Source organism: Strix aluco, chromosome 6, assembly GCF_031877795.1.
Source record: "Strix aluco isolate bStrAlu1 chromosome 6, bStrAlu1.hap1, whole genome shotgun sequence".
Classification (NCBI taxonomy): domain Eukaryota; kingdom Metazoa; phylum Chordata; class Aves; order Strigiformes; family Strigidae; genus Strix; species Strix aluco.
This window is the reverse complement of record NC_133936.1, coordinates 39011023-39037990: the sequence shown is the minus strand read 5'-3', so window position 1 is coordinate 39037990 and position 26968 is coordinate 39011023. Positions and strand designations below refer to the sequence as shown.

At 42.1% G+C, this 26968-nt stretch overlaps 1 protein-coding gene across 9 annotated transcripts in view; it reads left to right on the top strand.

Annotated features, from left to right (window-relative positions):
* Window positions 1-26968, top strand: part of ERBB4 (erb-b2 receptor tyrosine kinase 4) — a 644720-nt gene that overhangs the window by 607765 nt on the left and 9987 nt on the right. For 3 of the 9 annotated variants that reach the window (XM_074829726.1, XM_074829728.1, XM_074829725.1), the window contains 7 exons: window positions 32-107; window positions 2098-2244; window positions 4167-4264; window positions 6596-6766; window positions 24178-24225; window positions 24511-24558; window positions 25235-25526. In XM_074829726.1, the coding sequence (XP_074685827.1) occupies window positions 32-107; window positions 2098-2244; window positions 4167-4264; window positions 6596-6766; window positions 24178-24225; window positions 24511-24558; window positions 25235-25526 (880 nt within the window). The remainder of the gene's footprint in view (window positions 1-31; window positions 108-2097; window positions 2245-4166; window positions 4265-6595; window positions 6767-24177; window positions 24226-24510; window positions 24559-25234; window positions 25527-26968) is intronic. The other 6 variants (XM_074829729.1, XM_074829731.1, XM_074829727.1 and 3 more) reach the window with 2 other exon arrangements.

Sequence of the window (26968 nt, the reverse complement as noted above, 5' to 3'; positions counted from 1 at the left end):
CTAAAGTTACATTTCTTCTGTGTTTCCCTAGATGCCAATTAAGTGGATGGCTCTGGAGTGCATACACTACAGGAAGTTTACCCATCAGAGTGATGTTTGGAGCTATGGTAAATCTTCATGTGATTAGTTTAAAAATTTGTCTCTTGTAAAGCATTAAACCAAGTTGTGTTACTATGTTAAAGATACCCTCTTCTCCTAGAGGAGTTAATTCCAGTGGGTTTTGCTCTGTCTTTTATTTTTTTCATTTTTGGGGGGAGGGGGGGGGAGGTGTTTGTTTTCTTTTTCTTAGTTTGGTTTTGTTGGGGATTTTTTAATGTGTAACTCTGAACAGCAGCTGTTATTTGGCTCCTGCATTACTTCCCTGCTCACTAAAATACATTATCACGATGTCCCTCCTAGGATGACTGCCGTAAGGTCTGGGCTGGTAACAGTTTGGCTGATTATTATGACAGAAGAAGGCCTCTTTCAGCTCAGCCACAGATTCATAAAAATACAGCTGCAGGTCATAATTTTCAGCAGTCCTTTGAAAAATCTCAACTCTAAAAGCCATGAATGTCAAAAAACATTTTCAAGCTTATGGGACTTTCTGTACCTACAGTCAGATAAAAGGGAATTTGTCATAATACAGAACAAATACAGCAAGAGAAAAAGGAGAAAGAGACGAGCTCTCCATCCTAACTAAAACAAGCATCCGTTTAATTTCACAGATAACTTGTGAATTAGTTAGACAGGTCAGCTCATGTGGACTTCACACACACCAAAAAAAAAGTCACATTTGAGGAACGAGATGTTCCTTTACTGTTGTTAATTCAGTTATCCAGACGAGCTATTGTGCCACATCTGCTGAACAGTCTCCCTGTTCATCTAGTATAGCTGTTACTAATAAAATCATGTATACCTTTGAAAGTGGAATTTTTCAGCAGTATCTAGGGCCATGGACTCCTATTTGCATTTCCTGTTGCCATATCGTTTTGAAACAGAAAGGTGTACAATTCTATTCATTACTCACTTTTACCTGTGGGTAGCAGCAGAAGACACTGTTTGCTGTGACTGGTTAGCTGCCCTCTTCTATTCAGCTGAGAAAAACGTACAAAAGTTAAATCAGTCATGTAAAGCTGCTCTTTCTCCTCAAATTCTGTATGCCCCATATCACTTAGGGAAAAAATATGCCTCCTTTTATGAAATTCATTTTAAGTACAGGAAGCCCAGAATATCTGTAATCAGAAAGGACAAGACCAAAACCAATTGGCAAGTTATAGTTATTGAACATCAACAAAGGAGGTGAATGAGGGTGAAATAAATATGTGTTTTATACATATGGTAATTTTGCCCATCACTTTTCACATTAGCATGACAGCTGGCAAAATATGGTTACTGATCTGGAGGCATGTTTAAAATGACCTTTGCAATAAAAATAAAAGTTAAACTGGTGTGATAGCAGCATTTTCAATATTTAAGATTTTGTTGTGGGACGAATTCTGTTACTTACAATACTGATGCCAAAACAAGTGCTATGGTTATTCAAAAAGAGAATCTTGGTTTTGAAGCACAGCGCTATCATAACTCAAATCAATAAGGTGATTTAAGGAAAAAAGCATTATAAGTGTCTGTGAATGACTTACAAGGCAAAGACAATGACATAATGTTACTCAGTGCTGTACCTTTGTGGGAAATTGATGCTCTAAGTTACGGAACATCTGCGGTTTTTCTCCTTAAAATAATAGAGTACATCAGCCATTCATTTTCCCTTTTGATATGATAAAAGAGCACGATGCATTCTTTTGTTATTGCATCCATTTACTTTACTACCATTTATTTGTCTTAGACCTTTCTCTTGTGCCTCAGATCTATCATGCTGCTTCCTACACCAATAAAAATGAGGGAAGTTGCTTTTGAAGATTAACACAAAGTGCTGTTTCACCATTTTCTGGAGCTTTTTAAATGGCATACCAAACTTTGTTTTTACAGTGGTTTTACAGTCACTTGTAATGAAGAAGAGATTGCAGTCCAGAACTGGGCCAGAGTACTGCACTATAAGAAATGGTGAAGGAATCTGAGCAGTATGACCTCAAATATTAACACTTTTTTTCTGTCTAGGAGTTACTATCTGGGAGCTTATGACCTTTGGTGGGAAGCCGTACGATGGAATCCCAACTCGAGAGATCCCCGACCTCTTGGAGAAGGGAGAACGTTTGCCCCAACCTCCGATCTGCACTATTGATGTTTATATGGTGATGGTGAAGTGTAAGTCATGTCGCTTCGAATATCCCCGTGCTCAGTGCAAGAGGGACACTGTTTTAGAACATTTGCATCTATGGTCTGACAGTGCTGGGTAATGAGGCAGGCTGCTTCAAAACAAAAGCTTCCCAAGTTACTGTAAATTCCATTTAAATACTGTATGCACATTTTTTGCAATTGCAAAAGATACGAATTTAGCCATGAAGGGCTGAGTTAGCTCAGCTTCTTATTACTGTCAGATGGTATCTCATATTCTTGCTGTGAAGTCAAAATTGTATGATTGTTATTGTAAACCCTTGTCATTTCCATGACAATTGATTTTGATGTTAAAAAAGATAGTATTAAACATAATTACAGTACATGGATACCCAGCCAGTGAAGGTTGTGAGGAGAAATGCTGGTTCCAAATATGGAGGAAAAAAGCATGAATGTTTTATTGTTAGTAACAAGAAGAATGATTGCAATAGTAATAATAAAAAGTAAAATTAAATTAATACAAGAAATGCTACAGAGGGGATAATTTTTTATCATTCTTAGTCTAGTACAATAATTTTGAATATTTTTACTTAAGCAAAAAACGAAAACAGTCTGAACATGGTTCCTTCCTACCCTTTTATCTCCAAGATACCCACACTAGTGACAGTATCCTCCAAGGCTATGCTTCTAATTTAAAAAGAATTAGGAACATCTCTCTGGTGTTTCTGACTTAATTTAAGTGAGATTAGCAAACACACATCTCATCCATCTTAGTACTTTCCTTTTTGCTTTGTACACAAAAACACTGACTGAAAGAGAATAAAACTAGAAGAGGTAAATAATGTGTCTTCTGAAAACAGTTGTACTGTGCATGCAGGTATGGAAATTGTTTAAACAGTGCAAGGGGTTCATGTTGGTTGAGTGCAAAAATGTTCCATCTGGTAGGATTTCTAATGAATATGAGGTGAATCTCGGTGGACAAAAGGAAGTCCTAGTAGATGGGATATTCTGGAAGATGGAAAGTTACAGCTAAATGTACAGAGTTAGTCGTGTAATGTTTGTGTGAAAATCTGTATAAGCTATAGCAGCTTTGTTTTTCCTGTGTTGGTCACTTCTTCAGTTAAATGGCATGAAGGAGATAAGGCCTGCTTCGTTTAGCCTCCCTGGCAAATGAGAACATTTTCTTGGGAAGCTGCTGATAGGATCTTCCATTAGAAAAAGCTGACACTGAGATAAACTAGTTGCTGGTGGTGACTACCCATACTACTTGCTTGTTTTGCAGAAAGCATTAGCAAGGGTTGAGAATTGATGTTTCTAATGAATGTTTCTTGGAGAGTGAAGGACAAAAGAATCACCCTTACTAAATTAAAATAGCATCAAATGCCTTGTGTGGGGTCTGTGTTAATGATGCAGACATGTGAATGCAGACTTACCTGAAAGGCAGATGTGAGGTCAGTCATCCTGTAGATCTGTTGAACAGCTCTTTTTAATCTAAGTCACTGGAACAGTAGGCCACTTAAAGTAAAATTGCATTTAGTAGTAACTTTGTAATAAACCCACTAGACTCAGATGAGATCAGATTCATTATATTAGAGGTTGGATACATCCATAATAAAAGACAGTCAGAGCCGACATCTAAATGGGCAAGATAGACACAAAATTGCAAGACATTGTTGCTGTCTCTGTTTTGGGGATGGGGAACAGTGGCTCAGAGCAAGTTAAGAAGAAATCCATGCAGTGTGGAACAATCTGGTCTTCTCTGGCCAAGACCAGATGTTTTCCATTTTAGATGCATCATGGAGTTCTAGCTTTCCATTATTCTGGGCTCTTTATTGTAACTTTTCTTTAGTCCAGAGCTATCAAGGACTTCAAACCTCTGCATTTTTAAAAACTGCATGATTTCTTCCCTTGACAATTAATTGTTTTCCTTCTCATCTTTCATCTGTCCTCAGGCTGGATGATTGATGCTGACAGTCGGCCAAAATTCAAGGAGCTGGCTGCTGAATTCTCTAGAATGGCTCGAGACCCTCAGAGGTACCTAGTAATTCAGGTAAGCAAGACTGCAACATCAGGGAAGAAAAAAAAAATTGTCTGCCAAATTTGACTGTTGAGGGGGTTGCCTTTAAAACTCTTAAGCTCAAGGTGCTCTTGAACCTAAAGCAAACAGTGACCACAGTACTATACAAGAATGAAGTAGAATGGCCAGTGTCAGTATCTCAAAAATAGAAATAATAAAATAACCTGAAATTCACTTCCTAAGCTTGTATTTATGAGCACATACACAAGATCTGGCTTTGCAAGCTGCTCACTACTTTGCATTGTCTCATGAAACTGGGAACAAGATTTGTCCATCAGTGGACCTACTTTAGACCAAGGACTTGCTTGGTTCTGCAGTTGCTTAGTCTGAATCTCAGGTGATTATCTTGAAGAGACTCTTCCCTGCACAGCTGAGATCATAAGAAAGTTTCTTTTCGTAGCCTAAACATAAACGTTTCTCGGAAGACAGGGAGTTGTGCCACATTGATACCTCTCATGCTAGAGAGGAGCTTTCCCCTGTGTCCTCCTTAGGCTGTGTAGGCTCTGTGGTGCTTCACAGTCCCTGTGATAGACCCACACCAGAATGATTCATCACATGAAACTACACGGTGGCAGCAGGGCAATACCAATAGAGCCATACCTGTTGACTACATCTAGCTGGAGCTGTGTACTCCCTGGAGTGGAAATTTTTTGTCCTTTCACTCCTGCATTCTGCAGAAACCTAGAGTTGTGTATGTGTTTATTACAACTCAGACTCAAGCCACAGGAAATGAATCCAATTATTTGGTAAGGTCCTTAGATGTTCCCAATGTATGAGCAGTTCAAATGAAAATGAAAAATTAAAAGAAGTAAGGTGATGTTGAAACAACAGAGACCAAAGCATGGAATTAGTTTGATCCAGGTAATGATACTCTCGTGCTACATCTCATGCTGTATCTGCTCCACATTATGGAATACAGGGCAGAGGTATATCCAGCCGGTCCTTAGCTTCACACTGACGTAAGGATTCCTAGCTGAAGAGCCTCCAGAAGTAGATTCACTGTAACTTTATGTCTCCTGATTGCTTCTGGGTCTAGTGCTAATCTCACCGTATGGTGTTTCATTTCACTGTGTAGACATGCAAGCCTACTCATGGTGTATTATCACACAGTGTAAATATACGCTACTCTCATTCAGCTTGAGAAGTAGTAAAATATATTTGAAAAGTAAAATACTAGTCAAGAGGATCTGTGGTGCTGAAAGTGGAATTTCTCTTGCAGGATTCCCTGCTGTGTTAAATTGTCAGTTCAGCTTTCAGATTGGAAAAATCAGTCTGATTAAATTACTTCATTAGATAGGACATGCTTCCCTATTCCAAATGCCTCTTCCCTCCCTTCCTCTCCGCTGCCCTTCCCTCCCCTCTTGGATAGTCTGGTGGGTATTTCATCCTGTGAGGCTTCTTCTCCAATGATCCTTGCAGACAATACAGGCCATGCGCTTCATGAGGAGCAACCAGGGTAACTCCATTGCTCTGGTATCTCTGCATTCTGACTTCCCGTTCCCCTCAGGTGCAATCAAGAATGACAAACTTGCTGCTGAGCTTTTAAACCCGTCTGTATGTACCCTGTAGCCCAGCCATCATTCCCTGTTGGATTCCACACGGGGCATAATAATTCTTGCAGAGTGGGAGGCCATTCTTTAGGCATGCAGTTAAGTTTAGCATCATTTCTATGGGCTACTAGGAGTCTGGGACATGGGCTGCCTTTTGTGATGCTTTGTGACACCAAGCAAAGCACAGCCCTGATTTCCCTCTCCAGCTTGTAGATGCTGTTTCAATAAAAATACATATCATTGTTGTTGCTGTTGCTCCCTGGTTTGATTTTTATTGCTTTCAGCTCTGTTACATTCTGCAGAATTTTCTATATGGATGAGAGGGAAATTTAGCCTCTAAGTCCCTAAAAATACAAATGAAACTAAAGCAAACATCCAGACACAGCAGTTTCCATGTTATTTCCCCCTCCATGTGAGCCTAAATAGCTGAGATATTTCACAAAATATATCAGGCCTTGACAGAACTCAGGTCAGAAACTGAGCTTGTATGGGAAAGAGAAGAAAGAATAAAAGCTCGATCGCAAGAACGCCAAAAAATTATTTTGCTTGATTTATGCAGTTATTCCCTTTCTGTCATCATATTCCCAGTAAAAAAATCAAAACAAATTATGTGGATGTGGTGCTTTAGAACAAACAAAACAGCATGTGTGGTCCCTGCAGCCTGACCGCTAGGGCATGAAGAAGGCTGAAATTCCCTGTTTGGAAAATTAATCGATCTTTTGACCGTTTTTCTCTCTCGATACAATCTACTTAGGGAGATGATCGTATGAAACTCCCGAGTCCAAATGACAGCAAGTTTTTCCAAAACCTTCTTGATGAGGAAGACCTGGAAGATATGATGGATGCTGAAGAGTATCTTGTTCCTCAAGCCTTCAACATCCCTCCTCCCATCTACACCTCCAGGACAAGAATTGATTCCAACAGGGTAAGAGCAAGCTCTGACAGAAAATACTGGTTATTATAAAAGCACAGGTGGAGATTTAAGTACACTAATCAAACACAGGCCAGAGTTGCCTTGGGAATTACAAGCTCCCATTGCAAAGAGAGTGACTGTAAAAATGTTGTCACTGGATTCCCTGTTCATTGTGCCTCAGTGAAGTCTAAATTAATAGCTCAGCCTTGAGTGAACAAAGGCTCGACTTGATCTGCCTGTCCTGAAAGCACAGCTGAGGCTTCTGAAGTCAAGCAGTGTTGTTTCTCAGTTGTGTACCATTCTGGCCGGGAAGTGCATAGCCTGGATTCTCCCAATCCTGTTGTCTTGACAGGGTTGGCACTGATGTAACTGAGGGCAGCTGGAATATATAGATAATGCTGCTGTTGTGTCTGGAGCCAGATTTCAGACCCAGCCCCTTTTCCTGTTTGTATGTGATGCTTTCATGGCCCTCTTTCACAAGCATGTGGTTTTGCTGAGCACGTCATAGATTTTAGCATGTTGGTCTTCGTAACATCCCTGTCAGGGGAGGAAATGCTGTTCATTTTACAGGGGGAGCCAAGGCACAGAGAGTGTTCAGGTGGAATGCAGCTCACATAACGCTAACCATCAAAAGGATAGGGATATAATCTTCATCTAGATTTCATTTCATGTTATTGGAGAAGAGTGAGTGCGTCCAGCCCATGATTACTGCTGCTTGCCTTGGATATTTACAGTGGGATAAGTTTCTTTCTGGAGGTGTCTTTCTCTATCCACTGGCTACTGACAGCTCCAGAGCAGTCTCAGACCTGGTGCGTGAGCTCTGGTGAATTGGATCCTGTCCTAAATGCCTCAGGCTCAATGCCACAAGAGCCCTGCAGCAGGTGGGGACCTGACTTTGGGTTTCTGGAATTCCGTATCACTCCTGAGCTCCCTGCCTGTAGCTCTGCCTGTTCCTGCACTTGGCTCCATCCTTTTAACAGTTCAGGTGCCACCCCCTACTCACAAAACTAAGAGATGGTGAAATGCATTACTAATGTGAGGCGCTTTGCACAAGCATCAGAGTGTTTAGGGACTTGTTTGGTTGGTTGGTTTTGTCTCCATGCTCCTTTTAGTGGAAGTCACATTTTAAATGCTAAGTGAAGTGTCATTGAAATGTTAGTGTTTATTCCTTGTGCTTCAGAAACCTTTTGGACATTTGTCCTTAGCCGAGGTAGTTTCAAATTCATACTCTGGACTGAACTGATTACACCATGCGAGGCAGGGAAGAGGTAAGCAAAGGAGCTAAGAGAGTATAAACCAGGTCAGTATTCATGTTCTGACCATACACTGCGTGAAGTTCTTTCACCTCTCCTGAGTAAATCAGTGCTTTTCTGGAATAAGGAAGACAAAATTTGATCATAAATAATATCCAGTCAATTCATAAGGAAATTGCTACTGGTTTTAAAGGCAAGGAGACTTAGAGAGGTCTTTGGAAGAGGCTGGGTTGTAGTCCCACTGGCTGAGCTGGATTCATGTAGAATTTCTCCTGCATCACTGAAAGGCAGTGAAGGGAGGATGATGCATGAGGGATGATGCATGATTTAGCAATAAGCAAGAAACTTCCTCTTTATGGCAACAAGAGTTAATTTCTAATGTTGATGCTGATCTGAAATAAGTCAAGTTTACTCCTAGCTGTCTCTGGAGAGGTTCTGTTTCCTGAGAAAAGGAACAATTGACAGTAGTTACCTTTGAAAGGTGCTCACTGTCACACTGATGGAAATCACTGTAGCTTAGTTTTGCACAGTGGAGTACTACCATTTACACCAACATAGGGTTGAGAGATCAGAGTCAGACCCATAAGGTTTTCTATATTCATCTCACTCCCATATTTGCTGGAAACACTGGGGTGTTTAAAGAAAAAAGGACTAGTAGGAAAATGTACTTGATTTTTCAGCAGTTCCTTTTGCCTCCGTCTTTAGTGCCAGCCAAGCAGAGGAGTCCACTAGAGCTCAGGGAATTAATTCTAACAAAAATTCTAAACTAAATATTCTGAGAGTTATTTAAAATGTGCTGTTTGGGCTTCCAACATGCTCACTAGGATACTCACAGAAAGCAAACACAAGCTTTTATTATTGTTATTAATAATAATATTAATATTATATGAATATTCAAGTAACTTTCTCACAGCCTTTGCCCAACTTTAAACCACACTGTTGCAGCTGCTTGCACACATGCGGTCCCCTTGAAGTCAGCAGAGCTGTAGAAGGAGAGCCCCATGCCTTTATTTTTGCCGCACAGAGGCTCCATCACATTCTTGATGTGTCGTCTCCTCTCTGCAGCTCACAATTTCCCATCTTGGTTTGAGACTGTGATCTTGTACCACTAAAGTCAGTGGGAGATTTGCTTTGCAATTCAATTTAATGACAGTAGCAAGACTGTATCCTTCTTTCAGTAACTCCTACTGCTGGGAATTTTTCTCTGGCATTGTACAACAATCTAACACTTAAAAAATCTGGAATTACCCTTGGTCAAAAGTTTTCAGATTGTGAGCCAAGTTTTCTGACCCAGGTAACGTCAGATAAGGCAGCTGGGGGACAGAAAGCTTGCTGCACTCAGCTCTGTATTTTTGCACCCCTTCCATCTTTATATTGTTTTTCTTTATTGTAGGAGCATCTTTATGGAGGGGTCATTTTTTAAGGCGAAAAGAAGAGATGGGCAAAGAAGTTGCTATTGAACAACCAGCTGATTTATAATAGCACTTGCTGGTGTCATTGGAGACTGACTCCTGTCCTGTAACAGGATTGATTACCAGTAGAATTTTGACACTTGTCCAGTGTCTCAGATTAGCTTCAGTCTCAGCTTTGTTTGCTAACAATTCTGCATCTCCTAAACATACTGCTTGTACTGCCATGTAGGCAAGTACATCTGGATTGCAGGAAGGCCACAGCACCTTGTTGCTGGAGAGGCTTGGGGCCGAGCTGAAAGCCCCATAGCATGTTAGCATTCCTGTTTTCCTTTGCAGAAGGGTTTTCTTCTGGATGTGGTACATTGTTTTCCTCTCTGGGCAGAAAGCTACATGCTTGTCTGTTGTTTTTCTGAAACACTCATGTTCTTGGTACATTAACTATTCTTCCAGTGAAGATTTATATTGATTTAAAACAAAATACACGGTAGCTCCTTTAAGGTAATAGTGCATCTGCTGTGCATAGTTCAGTACGGAGGGATGTCAGCTACAAGAATCACAGAATTGAAATGCTGTCAGAGCTCTCTATCTGCAGTTGTCAGATTTTGGTTTTGTGTTTCCTTTGGATAATTTGTGATTTATGCTTGTTTGGTGTAGTGAGTATTAATATTGCACAAACTCATTATAGTGCTGCTACTGCCATAGATGCCAAATGAATTGATACAGTTTAGGTAGTTTGTGTTCAGTGTGTCTGGCAAATTAAATTTTATGGGGAGATTGCCAGGCAATTTGGTGAAGTAAAACACACGGACAAGAGCTACATGATCTTCATGTCATTTTCAGAGAGCAGAAGTATGAAAGATACTGTGTTTCCCATCTTAGTTGTTCTGATTGTAGTTTTAGTGAATGTGATGGCAGAGTATTGTGCTCCTTCTCTGGGCATGTTGTACTGACAGCCTTAGTTGAGTGTTCCAGCAGCGCAGCTCTACTGGGGACAGAAGTTTGCAGGAAGAAAGCAGGGAGATGGTGAGCCTCCTCACACTTAGGCTTTGAAGTCAGGGAATTAAGGAAGAGCAACAGTATTTACTTTCTAAGGAAAGCTCTGAAGTTTCTCTAGGGTGATCTCAGTCCTAAATCCTTGCAGCTTGTTGCCTGGGAGAGGCACCACTGGATGAGGTTTGCATAAAACACTCCCTGCCTTCTCCCTCCCATGTGAAGAACAAAGGTATTTGGATATGAATTAATAGCACAGAGCTGCAGCCTATGGAAAGAAGACTGGAAAGAGGGAAGCCTTTCAGGGAGCTTCCAGCTCCCTGGGAAGTGTCACAACCTTCTTCCTCCAGGGATTACTGAGATTTATGAAGCTGTGAGGCTCAGACACAGCTTCAGCATTTCCATCACACCCACAGTGGCTTCATACTAGCACGTCTTTGGGACCTGTATTGCCAGGAGCAGAAGCCTGCACACGCTCTAGCCCATAACAGTGCCCTCTGTTATGAAGTCCAGCCTGAGACTGGTGCAGCTTTTAAATAAAAACTAGCATCCTAAGCTAAATTGAAGTCTTTCATTGCATCTGAAACGCTTTAGTGACAATTTCGGCTCTTCAGCTTTTTCCAGCTTTTATTTTTCATTGTCTAGAGAAATTCTAGAAATACGGAGTTTTAGAAGCTCTGTGCTTCTGAGAGATAAGCTGAATCCTCGGCAGTGTTTCCATGAGCACAGGACCCCAGCTAGTGCTTCAAGTGTCCTACATTCACAGCCATTAGATGATTCATTCAGGTATTTGTAACGAGTACTGTTCTGTGTGCACAGAGATAATACTAACACAGAAAGCACTCTGTGTACCCCATGATGCTTTTTGCTCTAAATCTTTGGCTAATTCCCGCTGAAAACTGTCTATACTGTTTATTACGTGCTGATAACTGTCCCTGTAATTTTATTCCATATGCTATATATCATGGAAGGACCTGCCAACCCTGCAATTAAATATCAAGCTATTTTTTTTCAGAGATGTCTAATTCATATGTCTAGGGAGACTATTCTGCTTGGCTAAAACAGATTCTGGTACACCAAAAGCCAGTTCCCTGAGCAGTGTCTGGTATGCTGTTGCAGGAGCCCTGGTGCGGCGTTAGGTCTGGTAGTGTTTCATGGCTGAACATCTGTATATGTTTGCATATAAAATCATTATACCAGAGTAAACCAGGTAAGAAGCTATCTTTATGATTAATTTGTACATTTGAAAGGTAGCTCTTTTCAAATCACAAGGTTACAAAGGAGATGGTTGTTAGTGATTTTCAGATGTGTTTCACATCAGTATGGCATCTTTCCTTCCAAAGCGTATCATGGACAAGAGGGACTATTCAACCAGTGGGATTGCTACCAGAATTAAATGAATTTTACTAGATTTTTAAGTAACAGGGCTGAATTTCTTAGGCACCTGCAGTGCTCCAGTGGTAGAAGATCAGATGTGAGGTCTAATACAACGTCCTTTACATAACTGAAATGCAGCAGACTTGGAAGGTGGGGGACTGTAAGCACTGCTGTCTTCAGTTACAGCTGGAAGGAGGGATTTTTGAAGAGCACTCAGAATTTGGAGGGGCACTTCCCAGTGTGCCAGCACAGCTGAGCTAGTATGAGAGGTACTGTCATTGCAGGTGGCGAGAGCTAGCGGTTGGTTATAGCATCCTTTCCTCTTGGCAAAGAAGGTGGCAGGAGGGAGTGATGATTTGTCCATGATTCTCCTTGTGTCCAGGGCTTTAGTAGCAATCAGTGCCTTCCTGGTCCCCATTTCTTTTTCTGTAAGAAAAGGCAGTTAACTGTTCCTGCCCAAGCTCTCAAGCTGTTATTTCTCCAGGTATGTCCTGGCCACGTGGGGCTGATGGCAGTAAAACTACTCATTCCTAAAGTCAATAGATAATTTGTGTGAAGTGATACCAAGGCTAGATGGGGCCATTGCAAGAGTTTTGTCTAACCTTTTGGCATAACACAGGCCAGAGTCTCTTGTCTCTTAATTTCTGCATCAAGTGCAGAAATTCTGTTTGAGGTAGAGTTTGTCTTTAGAAAGATTGTCTTGATTGTATCGGTTGGGATGAAAAATACATCACAGTATAGAGAAGGCTCACTGAGCAGTTAATGCTGACTCTTTAGCAGGATTTGGATCCTGTTACTGTCCACCATGCACCCTTTTTTGAGCTAGATTAAGGAGCTGCCAGTTATCAGAAATCCCTTCTGCTTAAGGGGCCAAGTAGGATAGTACTATTTGTACTGTTTGTTGTTAAAGAAGGACAACTCTGATGTCTCCTTTTCATTTGGTTGGTTGGTGGTGTTTGCCATCCCTCTACTTCTGCAATATCTTCCCCAAAATACTATGACCAAATCTTTCTTTAAAGTTGATGCTTATTACTACAGTGTGTCAGGTTGTGGACTTTTTATTTATTTCTATCCCGTTTCTTTAATTCCTTCTCCTCAAAAAGTGATCAAAATCTTTCTGAAAATCTTAGTCTTTTTTTTTTTTTCCTTTCTACTAGACTCTGTCACTTCCTTTACGCAAGTGTTACACTGAAATCTCCAATGCCAGAACAGATGAACTTGTAAATTAACTAGACGTTGGATCAAAGCATTTCATAACATTTCAGAAGATTACACTGACACTAACTCTATAATAGCTCTCTTGCTTCTTGAAAAACTGCTTGATTAGTTAGGAAAGGTTGTAGGAATCCATTCTGTATGTCTTTCATTAAATACTACATTTTGTTGTACTTTCCTAGTAGAGTCTAGGCAACAGTGTACTGGATACTGCAGTTGCTGCCATCACACCTTTAGGGTAATTCTGGAAGTCCCACTAAGCTCTCTTTCGAGATCTGATTCCCATTCTCTGCTTCCCTAAGTTTTAATGACATCCTGGTGGTAGGAGGCTCCTGTCTGTTCTGCTCTGCCTTTTACATTAAGCAGTCCTCAGTAGCTCTTAGTGTTTTGTTGGTGTCTAGTTGACCATCACAAATATTTTGCCTACTGTAATGTTTTTCTTCTGGGAAATTCTTCTGTGTCTGTTTCTAGTCTTTGTTGGAAATGTAGATAGCACAAGGCCATCTCTGTCCATGAAAAGCAGGAGGTGAACCCAGACTGATACTAGTCAGCCTAATTTCATTGCTCAGGGTGAATGAAGTAGTAAGAATAAGCATGCAAAAATAGACTGTAAAATACATTAGATAAAAAATTATTTCAGTCCTAATCATTTACATGAATAAAGAAAGCTTCTTACAAAATATGTGTATTTAGAAGATGAGTATTTAAATACCTTTTTAAAATATGCTAAGTTTGCCAGAGGAGAAGGGAAGAAAATTCATATGGAGGACTCAAACAGAATAGATGACGCCTGTCTCTTCACAGAAAACTGTTTGAAAGTGCTTTATGGCAGTTAGTTTCTTTCTTTGCAGCCAGGCCAGCTGAAATCAGTGGATTACTCAAGGAGTAAGCCCTTCTCAGCCTGAAAGATTATCAGGACCAACTTTTCAAATTGCCTCATGGTTTTGCAGGTCAAGTGCCTTAAAACAGGAACTTTTTAATGGGTTAACTGTTTTCTGTCACATTCAGGCTCCTGAATTCAGGCATATAGATTCGAAGTCAGACTTTCCAAAAGTGTTGGATGGCATTTTGGTTTCTACAGATTGAATATATATTTAATAACAAATCACCACCTCACAGTACTGCCTGGTGAGACCTACTGCAAGTTAACACTCAGTGGAATCGATGGAAGACACTGTAGCTGTATATTGCTTCAAACCTTGATGCGTGACATGTAAATTTATTGAGCTTTAATATAAACTGGTTTAAAATCAGGCAGCATCTGCTTAATCCATGAATAGCTGCTGGCTGTGTTAACAGTCAAGAGAGCTCACAGCTGATCCATTTTCTTTTCTCTCCTGAAAAGAAAAAAAGTCAATAGATATAAAGAGAGTAAGTAATAAATATTTCTACACTGCACTGATGAGGCATTCTTGGAAAACAGCAAGCTAAACAACTCTACATAATTCAGTAGATGGAAAAGTGGACTAAGAGTCAGGAAATAATTATGAGAGCTGGGAGGAAATTTTCCTTCAGTGACTAGATTTGAAGCAGAAATTGTTAGTGAAAAATACCCATTTCTGAGGAATCATATTTGTGATTATCTAAAAATAATAAAAGCACCTTGAAAATACAAGTGGCCGTGATTTGGAAATGCACCTGGCAGAGCTCCAAGGAGTTGTCATTTTAAATGCCTGTCTACCTGCAACGGTTGGGGCTCACGAGCCAGAGAGTGTCAGCCACAGCAGCCCACGGCAACGGACTCCTGTGATAATGCTTCAAGCGTAAGGTGGCAGGAGGACAGACTCTGGAGCATCCTGTGCCAAATACTGTACTTTCTAAGCATACATGCAATAGGGAAAAATGCCAGCACAGCCTAAAATGCCCTTTGTTAGCCAGAGTAAAGAGTCTGTCTTTTTTGTTAGATGTTGCGGTAGGGGAGGGGAAAAAAAATTCTCAAAGCTATAAAAAGACTCTCCAGAAGATGTGGTGGGGAGAAGGGGGAGGAGGCACAGATGAAGTTTAGATTTAGAATGTTAAAAAATGATTATTTTATCCAAATCAGCTGGATGGTTATTTCTTTTAGTGTATTATTGCCACCAGAACCTCAGCCCTGCTCTAAATCAACTCAGCATTTCATCAAGAAGCCTATTCTTTGCCATAAGAGACCAAGAGTGCACAATTATGGGTTTCTTTTCCCCCTTGCATAATAAAATTGGGAGATTATCATCAAGTTTCTATTCAGATTTTAGGAAGGCTTTTTTATTTTATTTTTAAAACCCATCTTTGTCTGTAAGAGCTCCCTGTTCAGGCCAGCATGCTGTAATGATTACTGCTGTAAAGGCTTCAGTGGAGATGTGCTCTATTTCATTCTCAATGAGGGTTGATGGCATTTTGAGAGGCTCAGAATATCCTTTGATTACTGTATAAAACAGACTGGGGAAGATGGCAATGCAGCGTGCGGCATAGGAGGGGGCTGCTGCTCTGAGTATTGCTCATCAACTTTCTTTTGTGCTTTTTTTTTTTTTGTCTGCCATGTCGCAATCACAAATCATGACCATGTTGTGGTTTTGGTCCCACTCCCCATCCTTTCCCTGTTTTGGGATTTGAAGCTCGAGGTTTGTACAGAAAAGGAGCTGCTGCTGCTCCTGTGTTTTGGACAGATGCTACAGCATATGAGCAGGAGCAGCGCCTTGACCCTTCTCTCACACAGGGAATTGTTAGAGTAGCTAGGAAATAGTATGTTGTCTCTTCCAAACTGTGGGGAATTGGCCCAGTGTTAGAAGGTGCCATTTACTGTAAAACATCTTGGAGAGTGTATTAAAAAAGGAGTGACAGAAAGCTAGTCATGGGTGACAGGAAGGGTAGGAGATTGAAAGGGAAAGATAGACACATGCAAGCTGTCTCCCTTCCTGCTCTCCTGTCCATTTGACATTCACGGTGTGTTAATACAAAATAATAGGGAAAAGGAATTCTTGCATCTTCATTCTTGTGTCATGCTTCGATCAAATTACATATTGTGCCAGCTGAAGTCTGTTTGCCAGCCGTTCTGAAGGTTGGAAGGATGAAGGTTTCTGAGGTCTGAAGGACAGGGGCATTTCCAGGGAGAGTTTTTGATTCCATACAGCCAGAGAATGCTTTTATTCCCAGCCCAGGTAAAGATGAGTCTATGGAAAAGCATTTCACTTCGGTTTCCCTGTCAGTGTGCCTGGATACTGAGTTCTGTGGCTACATCATGCATCTCTTAAAAAGTGATTTTCATTGGTCTTGTAATCTTTGACTCCTCTGCTTGATGAAGTGTTACACTGAAAATATATGGTGTATGTCTGGTATTTTCCAGTAACAGCACAGGAAACATTCTGTGCAATATTTAGGTATGCCGTTCCCTATACCATTATGCCAAGATCGTTAGGCATGTTTTGTTTGTGATATATGCCGTTTACTGTTTACAGTCCAGACCAAATTACTCCTAGAAGGCTGTGTTCAGGTTTGGGCATCCTACTGCATACGGACTGCTCTAAAAGAGTTTATAAGTCTGCAAACAGACAGCTGTTAGGAGAGAAAATTGTGCAAGAGAAAGTTTAAATGACTCATCTGAAGCTATGAAGTAAGTCAGTACTGACCTGAACCCAGGTCACCAGTGAAACGTCCGTACTGATTTTGAACAAGTTCAGGGATGTCTTAAACCCACCATACTGCCAGGACGTGATCTGGCACATCTGGATGATACAGGCAGCCTCTGTCAACTGAGGTGGAGCTCCGGCTGCCTGCAGACGTTACCTCTCTTCTGACGAACAGCGACCAAGAAAAACTTACATGCAGAAAAGACTTATTCCTTGTTTCTTCTATTATTTTTTTTTCTGTCACTGATCTGAACTGGACATTTTGTGTCTTGATTGTGGAAGGAGCAGTCATCAGAGACTGGAGCAAACACTTCAGCTAACACAGGATGGTGCTTACATTCTCTTCTATTGTGTGTCAACATTCAAGTTATAAAGTTTACACACGTTTCGAGAAAGGGTAATGCTGGAAAAGGGACTGGGACTTCATCATTTCCAATAAAGATTCATCAATCCCCAGTGGAACTTTATGGCCACTGAACTAAGGGCACTGTAAATTGTTGCATAGTTACTGTCCACAGCCCGTGTATATTATTCCTACCTTTTATTTTTGTTGTTGAATAATAGGCTCCCCTTTCCTCTCACTGTCAAAATGTATGTCCTGTCTTGCTGCATTAACTCAGGTGGGCCACACTGCTGTTTGTATGCCTGAAATAAGTGATGTAGGAGACACACACCCCCCAAACCAGTTTCAGAGGATGTACATCTCCAGCATGCTGTGATTGTTTTTCTGTGTGCTGAAATGATGCAGGATGCCAGCAATGACCCGTACCTACTGCTAAGCCATGACACTTGGCAGTGGTGCTAATGGGAACTTTTCTTTGTAGTCCTAAAGGAAAGTGCCCAGTGGGGAATGGAGTCTTCTTAAGTAGGGTCAGGAGCCCAGGCTGAACAGAAGCAAGAGCATGAGGAATGCCAGACTTCTGTCAGGTGCTGCAAGCTGTAGGCACAGATATGCTTTAACTGTAATGACCCAGGGGGGCATCTAATCCTTTCTTTTTGTATATGGCCCTGCTCTGAGCAGGGGCTAGGACCAGAAAGCTCCAAAGGTCTGCAAAGCCTTCTAGCTAATACTATACAAACAACATTTCATTTCTGTTTAACGTTACACAGCAGTCCTTTGGTACACGCTTTTTTCTTTCCTTTGATTTTCGTCTCAGACATGTTTGCTGTGGGCTCTCTGAAGCAGGGCAGAGGGAAGTTCTGTTAGTTCTGTGGTCAGAGGGAAGCAGGACTGCTCCTGAGCAGAGGTGGCTGCTCTCCTGGGGTGGCCTTTCCTATTTGAATTTCAGTTCAGATCAATTGTAAATACCAGGTCGCTCCCTTGACATGTAGCTGGAGTTTGCTTGGGGCTGGTGGGACAGCTCTGTGTTGTGTGCACTGCCTGCAGCCCCGCCAGTGCATCCCAAGCATATTATTCAGATCCAGTCACATAAATCAGTTGTCCTTCTTCCCAGAGAACTGCTGAAATCTTGGTGCTTGCGGCAAGATCTGCTCAGCCCAGTATGTTAGGAGGCTGTGGTTTGGTGACTCAAGCCTGGATGCTGACCTGGTTTCAAATCAGGTAAACAGTTTCTAGGGGAAGGGGGAAAGTGAGTTATTTCTGGAGGCACACAGCCTAGGACTGAAGTGGTACAAAGAAGTGTTGCAGAGCTTGATCAAAACAGATAATCACTGAGTTGCCTGAAGCACAGACCATGAGATGCCCCCGAACAGGATGTGTGAGAAGGTGGGAATGGTTTACTCCTGCTTTATGGTTTGGTGCTTTTTGTGTACAAGAACAGAAGGAGTGTGAAAGGGAATTGGGGTTTCATGTGGATAGGAGTGGGTTCAAATCAAACCCACATCAGAGTGGGTTCAAATGTACGTGTGTGTGTGTGTGTACATTGATGTTGGCAGTGCCTTGCCTTTAGTAAAGAAAAATCAATCCCATGAACCTAACAGGCTGCTTAAAAACAAGAAGCAGTAATAATTTTGCAACCCTATCAAGTGTGTATGTATGCCTCAGTGGGTGACAAGGAAAACCAGCTCTGCAGCAGCGTGGGTGCTGTTGGGAGACTCTGCTAGCAAGCAAAGCATGGGGGTACCAGATCATGCTGTAAAATAAAGCTTTATTTATTTTCTAATTAGTGATAGTCCTGTACCACCTGTAGTCCCACATCAGCATCACATCACTGAGTACCTTCAGTGTTTCTTCCACTAGAAATCTGCTGTGGGTGCAGCTTTGAAAGCAGCTGTGGTCACAGCAGGGCTGGTGTGGGATGAGCTGTAACGCAGGCAGGGGGAGGAACACAGCTCTGGGAGCCATACTCCAGGCATGACACTACACTCAAATGAAAAGAGACAAGGCAGAGGCATATTCACACAACTACATAAATATGAGCGGCAGGACCCAACAAGGCTCTGATTTCATAACAGTTTAACATGCGGACAGAAGATATTATATCCCTGCTATAAAGGAGGAGATGTTTACCTCTGGGAGATTTTAGAAGCAAGGAATTGGAAAATGAAATTAATGAATAGAAAGCAATAACACAGGCCAATATTCACAAAAGTGTTATTTACCTCTCTTTTATCAAGGCTCATTTTATACAAACGTTAGGGGTTATAATAGCTGATATGTCACTCGTGTTTAATACCAAAGCGCCTCTAAAAAGGCTTTAGGGGACATTTGCTTGTTTTTTATCTTTTCTCCCTCATGTCGTGTTTTTGCTTAAAATTCAATCATGTGATATAAAGAATGAAATCTTGGGCATTTCTGGTTAGGGCTGCTCATGGGCAGTTAAAAGGCTAGGCTCCTTCTGGAGGATGCTTAGGAGTTTAAATGTGGATGGACGTGTGCGCTCCAGAGCTAATGGATGTAATGCATATTACGCTATCAAAAGAGGGTGATTATTTATTCATCTTTGGTTTTAGTATGCAAGTTGATACTTTCTAAGTCGGCTTATGTAGTGAGGTCTTTGAGCAACCTGCCTCTGAAGTCTCTGTCCATCTCAGCAAGCTAGAGAATTTGATCATACAGGTCAGAATTTGAGGATCATAACTCCAAAACCCTAGAACATCTCAGTAAAGTAACATCAGCTCTTTTTTTCAAGATAGTATTTAAGGTGCAAAAGAAACAACAACAAAGAAATAATCAACAAAGTAAATTGGATTACACATACAAATCAAGCTATTTAAGTTTTACTTGGTAAAGTCCAAATGTATTTTCTGCTCACAGTGTGATTCATGTCCTGACCAATAAGAGTTGGCTGGGACTTTCAGTAGTTATCTTGGAAGTCTACAAAATGATGACATCACAGAGCAATTAGCAGGCAATTTAAAGACATTTAAACAATTATATCACATTTTTAGTCCCACTAATGGGCACCACAGCTGTTTTCTTCGCCTCCTTTTTTTGGAACAGTGGCCACAGGGTATTAAATCATGGGGAAAAACAGTAAAGAATTTAAAAAGTGTGCAGACACCAGTGGTTTGGAGAAGAGCCAAGCTGCAAGGTTCTATGTTAAGGGTGCTGCAAGACAGCTATGTTTAGTACAGCGCTAAAGGGGAGGCATGAAGAAAATACCATTTCTGTGATCTTAGTTGGCAGGTCACTGACTGGGAAGGGTCTTGTCAGCAAAAATAGCAATAAATGCATTAATGCTAATCCATTCTCTCCTGACATCTTGGGACAGGGCTATTCTAAGAGGGCCTGTTATTATGTTGTTATAGTTGCACAGTATGTATTTAAATGTTAGAGTCACAGCCAAGAAGATCTAAAGATAGGACAGTGGGTTCAGCCTTTTGTGATAAGGGTGGAGCAAAACGTGCCCACAGATAGATAATGTAGCCATCCTAGAACAGTATTTTTTTAAGTTGCTAATCATCTAAACATTTACTGGCAGAGTAGCACAGCCCTGTGTACTGAAGTCAAGCCTGTTGACAAAAGACTTGCTTTTCTAAGTTACCTTTAAGAGATCACTGTGGGCTGTGAACTAAAAGTAGTTCAAGACAGCTCTCCCCTTACTCATCCAGATTCAATGACCCACAAGTTGAAATTCATGGGAGTGCCTCTGTGAAAATAGAAAGATGTAAATTAAAGGTGTGTAATATAGCACAGTGTAGTACTGAATAGAAAAGGAGTGGTTATGGTCACGGGTCTAGTGCCTGTGAAAAGCAGACGGCAGCAAACTCCAGTTCCCTGTGTATAATATGAACACAGTCTTGCTACAGCTCTGTTCACTCTCGTGCAGTCCAGAGGGCTGTAGCCACCTTGGAAACCAAAAGAAGCAAACCCCCTCTTTGGAGTCTTGCAGTCTGCGGGAGGGAGGGAGGGAAGGAAACTCGGGAGCTTTACAAGGAGGTAGAGGATTCCCAGCAGAGCTTTGGATTCCTCGCTGTTAAGAGAGTTGACTGTCTCCAGACACCACTTTGTGTTTCTTCTCTGGATCCTATCTGTAATCGTCAGTTTGCCTAAATCCTCACCACCCTCGATACGCCATAGCTTACTACTTACTTGTCTTCAGTCTTTCGTTCTCCATCTTCTTGGAGCTGACAGAAATCTTCCCTGAATTCAAGTAAATATGAGATCAGAGGGCAAGGAGAAGGCAGATTAAGTGTCCTGCAGTGCAACATCCTGTAGCCATCAGTAGGACTTCAAAGTAGCATCTGGCAGGCTCAGGGAATGTTTTTTATCCATTTGTCTAACACATTCTGGGTTGTATCCTTGCCCATATGTCATTATAAGTGGACTGCAAATCTGTGGTACCAAAGAAAAGTGCAGGGGTTCAGAGGGGATTTGTCCTCTGCAATCAGAACATCTCCGTTTTCCATGGTGTTCCCTGTTTAAAGGGACCTTCCCAACTGTCCCAAACAAGCTTTTGCAGAAGACTGCCAAGCTACAAGCTTGTTGCGCAGTCCGTATCCAGATTTGTACCGATGTCTGTTCCCTTTAAACAAGTAATCTCTGGTAAAATGTCTTCTGTTCCATCTTCTGCTATGAACTTCGCTCTCAAGTGCGATTACCTCAGCCAGGCTCTTCCTTCCCTCCTTGTGAACTTTTCTTGGCTGTTGTTCTTCTGGATATGAGTACACTTGTCTTGAATAAGAGAAAGAGACTATGTGCAGATGGGGCAGCACTGAAGTTTCCAGGCTGATCCGGCCAAGCTGTCATCTCTTTCTGTACTGCCTTAGACGGCACTTTCTTTGCAGTTGGCATCATCCTCTGGCTCTCAGCAGCCACAGCTGGGTCAGAGAGGCCAAAGCTGCTCCCAGGCCTAGGGCTTAAGTTCAAGCTCTGCTTTTCAAATGTAACAAGGTCTTTGGCAAAAGCTTAGTGAAATCAGTCACAGTTAGCCTAGATTTCAGGGGTGTCTCAGCCCATCCTCCCTCAGCCCTATTACCTGTGCACAGAGCCCCCGGAGCTCCGGCTGGCTGCACAAAGCTGAGCTCTGCCACTTGTGCCAAGTGGGATGGGTGGCTGCTGGGCTCCCTCTGCACCAGCTGAACCAGGCCTGCATTGGCCATTCGCTTCAAGAGCAATTTGCTGACAGCAGAGGAGATTCAAGTTCAGTTCCAGCCCCCAGAGAAGCTGGTGTTTCAGTGCCTTCTGTCTTTTGTCTTTGTGCCTCCTGTTTCTCCCTGTCACGTTTTGGTCTTACTACCATGTCTCCCTTCCTACTCAACCTCCTGTGACATGCCAACCCTTTCTCCCTTCTTGCACCTCACAGTCTCTCTTGCTTGCCATTGTCCCTCTGTTCCTTTGCAAGCCAACGTTCCCTGGCTCCTGACCATCCCTGCTGCCAGTTCCTCCAGCATCATTTTCCTTGCAAGCCTCTCAACTCCTCTGCAGTCTGCTCAGACTGCCATTTCCTCCTCCTCCCCTGGGCACGGGCACTGGCAGGGGGGGTCACTGAGACAGTGGGACAACTATGGAGAGTCCTGCTCAAGCCTTGCTAATGGATGGTGCTGATAGACAATCCAGCTAACAAAGGTTTTCCTGCGCTTTTGTAATTTGCAACCTGGAGCCATTTTTAGATCATAACTTGGCTAAATATGGATGAATTTTCATGAGGATGGAAAAAAAGTGTATCTCTAACTATGGCTTATCACCACATTTACACCTCAAACACATGGTGTTGTTCTGAGTAATAAAATGGCTGCAGGGATATTTCAAATAGCAGGAAATAGGCATATTTTTGATCACCGGAAAAGGGCCTTCAGACAGACAGCATGCATTTTTAAAAAGCTTGTATTTGTTTTTACGGTTTTTCCTGATGCAAGTGTTCTGCTTAAACACAAAACATTCCTTTATAAAGTAAGATATTTGACTGTGACCATCCATCCTGATGTTTTGACAAGAAGTTTACAAAGATTGCCTGTAGAACATCCAGTCCTTACTATGTGAGGATGCATGTTGTCTTTTCTTTTAATTCTGGTATGTTTCTTGGTGTGAATATGTTTTTGAAACAGATTTTGATTAATGAGATATTTTTTAAAGTAGAGTGTTCTTAGGGTGGTTAGACTTCTTTCCTGAGGCGGTGGGTTTTTCCTTCTATTTTATCTCAAGTTTAGACCTTCTTTTTTCAAACCCTGACTTTTTGTCTCCCCCAACTTGGAGATGAGGGAAATACAATACAGTTTTTGAAACAAAATGGGAAACAAAGTAATTATGAAGAACTGATCTTGTAGTCTCAAAAATACCATTTTGGCAGTAGAAAAACATATGAGAAAGAAAGGGTTCTTTGTTTTATTTTTCTTTTCCTCCAAAATTCAGCATTTCCTCTGTGAAAGGCAGGCCAGTTTTGAGTAGCAGTAATAGGTATAAATGCAGCCACTGTGCTGGTGATGTTACAGCAGTTCAGGGTCCACAGGGCAGTGTAAGATCGTTCCAGAAACCAGTATCAAAATTAAGATCTCTGCATGGATACTCCCAATATCAAAATGAAGATCTTTGCATAGATACTCTAGACTTCTTGGTAAAACTCCTTAGCCTGTGATACAGAGGTAACATTAGAAGGGTGGTATATGTTGAGAGCAGGACCATGGCATGCTGGAGTCTTGAAATCCAGGAGCTGCTGTGCTATTTGGATTTACCAAAGCTTAGAGGCTGTTTTTCTCATGATACTTAAGCTAGATGTGACAGTCTAATGACAGTCCTGCACCCTCCTGCCCTCCTGGTTATTCCTCTCCTGCTTTGTCCCTGGGAAAGGAAGCCTTGGCTTGGAGCTAGATGCTTTCTGCACTTCTCCTGCCCTGTATTTCCTCTGAAGTTGAGTGCACCGTCTGTCATTCTTTCTGTACAATCTGACTTTCCAAAAATTAGACATGAGACATTTGCAGGATACACAGCTCGCAGCAGGTGTAAGATGGCATTTGCCCTTAGCCAACAAGAGGAACTCAGTAGCCCTTTCTAAGACTGGTGAGGCACACAGCTTGGTGAGACATTTGCCATGATTGAATTCTTTGAATTTTGGATTCAGTTAGGAAATCTGATGTGCATGTTACTCCCCATTACCTCATACAGCTCATGTGACTTGTTTCATTCATGTGACCTCTTATTATGTATCCATCATTCCATTTTTCTTTCCTATTAGAGTGAAATTGGACACAGCCCTCCTCCTGCCTACACCCCTATGTCAGGAGTAAGTATTTCACATTCAACCTTCATCCTTTAGGTTTTCCTCCTTCCTTCACTACGTATTTTCTGTTTCAAACCCCTTTTTTCCTGCATAAATGGCTCAAAAGCCAAGAGTGAATGGAGTGTTTATATAAGCAACCAAATAGTCAAGATCTCTACACTCAGCCCGGATTCATGTGCAAGCTTTATGGACCCACACCCAAAATTCTGCCAACTGCCAACTTTTCTTAAAAATACATTTAGGTAACAGGCTTGGATGAATCTGTACATTTTTCCTTCCTATTTATAGGTCATGATGTCGAAATTTCCTTGCACGCCCTTGCTGTCAAGCAAAATGGTAGGTTGAGTTGAGCCATTTTGTTGAGGTGCCAATACGAACACAGTTCACCAGCCTGAAATGCACTGCCTGATGAATTACATAGTGTTTGGGTGACCCTGTGGTTGTCACTGCAGGGCACCCTAAAAGTAGGTCCCCCAGGAATAAACCGGGTTCAAAGATGGTATGTCCTCTATCCCCAGTCCCCTTTGAAGAAGGAGATTTTCCTAACGTAAGGTTTAAGGGTTTTGTTCGGAAATCAGGGGAGATTGACAAAGTAATAGAAGAGGAGATACCATGTTTGCATCTTACAGCTGTATATATCCAACCTCCACATGTTTAGGTAGGAGACAAGTTTTCCTGCCCCATTTCTAGCCCCATTTCCAGCCCTGAGTAGCCAGCTTGCTTCCCTGCTCCCCTCGCTGCACCAACGGTGCCTCCCTGGGAGGGGAAGCCAGCTCAGCACCACTGGGCACACAGATGCTTTGCCGGTCCACAAGAGAGCCTGTGCTGCTGCTGATCCTGCAGCGCTGGAAATGCAGCGGTCTGCAGGATGGGCAAGGCTTCACCTGCCCGGTGAAATGCATCATTGAGCAAATGTGGCAGGAAAGGCACAGGAGCCACAGAGATAACTCGCTGTTGAATCTTCCTTCCCTTCAGAGCCTCCTTTCTCACGCTGCCTTTTCTTTCTCAACAGAACCAGTTTGTGTACAGAGATGGTGGCTATGCTGCAGAAGTGCCGATGCCATACAGAGCTCCTGGCTGCATAATACCAGAAGCCCCGGTTGCTCAGGGGGCCACAGCAGAGATCTTTGAAGATACATGCTGTAACGGCACACTACGAAAACAAGTGGCAACCCTGGCAAAAGAGGACAGCAGCACCCAGAGGTACAGCGCTGATCCCACGGTCTTCATACCTGAGCGGGTTGTCCGGGGAGAGCTGGATGAGGATGGGTACATGACGCCGATGCGAGACAAACCTAAAACAGGTAAAAAATTGTCTTTCCAGACATTCTTTTTCTACATCAGCAGCTTTTCACCAAAAATCGCTTTATTGAGTACCCCAGCAAGGTTGAAACATTCTGACAAGGTTAATATTTGTTTGCATGGGGATTCATTTTTCTTTGCTTAATTTTCTACTTAGAAAAGCTCAAATGTGACAATATGTCAAGTTTGGTCATTCCCTTTTTACTTTTCTTTGTGGGTAAAAACAAGAGAGGGGAATGAAAAAAAGCCAAACCCTCTTCTTATCCAAACACAAATCTTCAGTTATTTCCAAGAAAAGAATCTATCTTCGACCAGCCGTAGTCTTCACTTCACTTTGTTTATTGATCTTCTTTATCTTCATGGCATCGTGCTTGGTAAATGTCATGCTGAACATACCACAGGACCGATACACACAGTTGGCATTTTATACCCAAGAGAAGTTTAGGATTGAAAGAACAAGATGTGCTTCAGAGAGACCATTGCTGCAAGGTGAAGTTTGCCTAGATCTGTTCCAGCTCAGAGTGCTACACTTCCCAGTTTGCCATCATTCATTTCTTCCTTTTTAAATAGTGACAGCAATCATTTAGATGTAAGGGGATGTGTCATTAGTAATTTGCTTTCAAACCTTTGCATTAGCTTTGAAGAAATTAATTAATGCAAATGTAAATGCCAACTAACTACTGCGTTTGCTAAGAATTTGGAAGCCACTTACCCTTTGTGTTACATGGTGGAAAAAGAGGGAGCCCTGGGGCTTGACCCATGGCAGTAGCAGTCGTGGGAGTGCACTCATGGCCCTACAAGTCAGCAACAAGAGATTTGATGCTGTGAGTTTGCTTCAGTGTGAGCCCACACATATGTTCACATACAGGTTCACGCTGGGGATCGTCAGAGCACTGCAGGAACTGAGCACTTCCCAGGGGCTACCTGAGCCCTCGGGGATGCGGTAGCAGCAGCTCAGGAGACAGCACCTCCTTCCTGTCTCACTGGGCACAGACACAAGGATGGCACAGTGTGGCCACAGTGCTGCACGCTCTCTGTCAGCTGAGGGATTCAAATCAAAGCACTGCTTGGCTGTCATCGCTAAAAAAAATTATGTTCCCACTATGTTTTTGGTACGGGCACTTGTGCCTGTTCACCTCGCTTCAGCAAAGTTTTATCTACGTGTTCAAATGTACTTCCTCAGTCTTGAACTTTTGCATTTCATAGTTTTGGCCCCATCCTGGATAAAACCAGAGCTGAGGATCACAGCCACCCTCTTAAAACAGTCAAGGGCCCGTTTCCTTGCAGGCAGGACTCTCTGTGGTATCTCCAGAGCCATGCCACTGGAAACAGAGGTCTTGTGTTGGCATCCCCGTGCGGCTGAGAGATCATCCCTCGCTTATGGCGCTGGCTTGGAGACCCTGTTTTTCAAGGAACCTCTAGGCTCTGAGATGAAAGGCAGAAT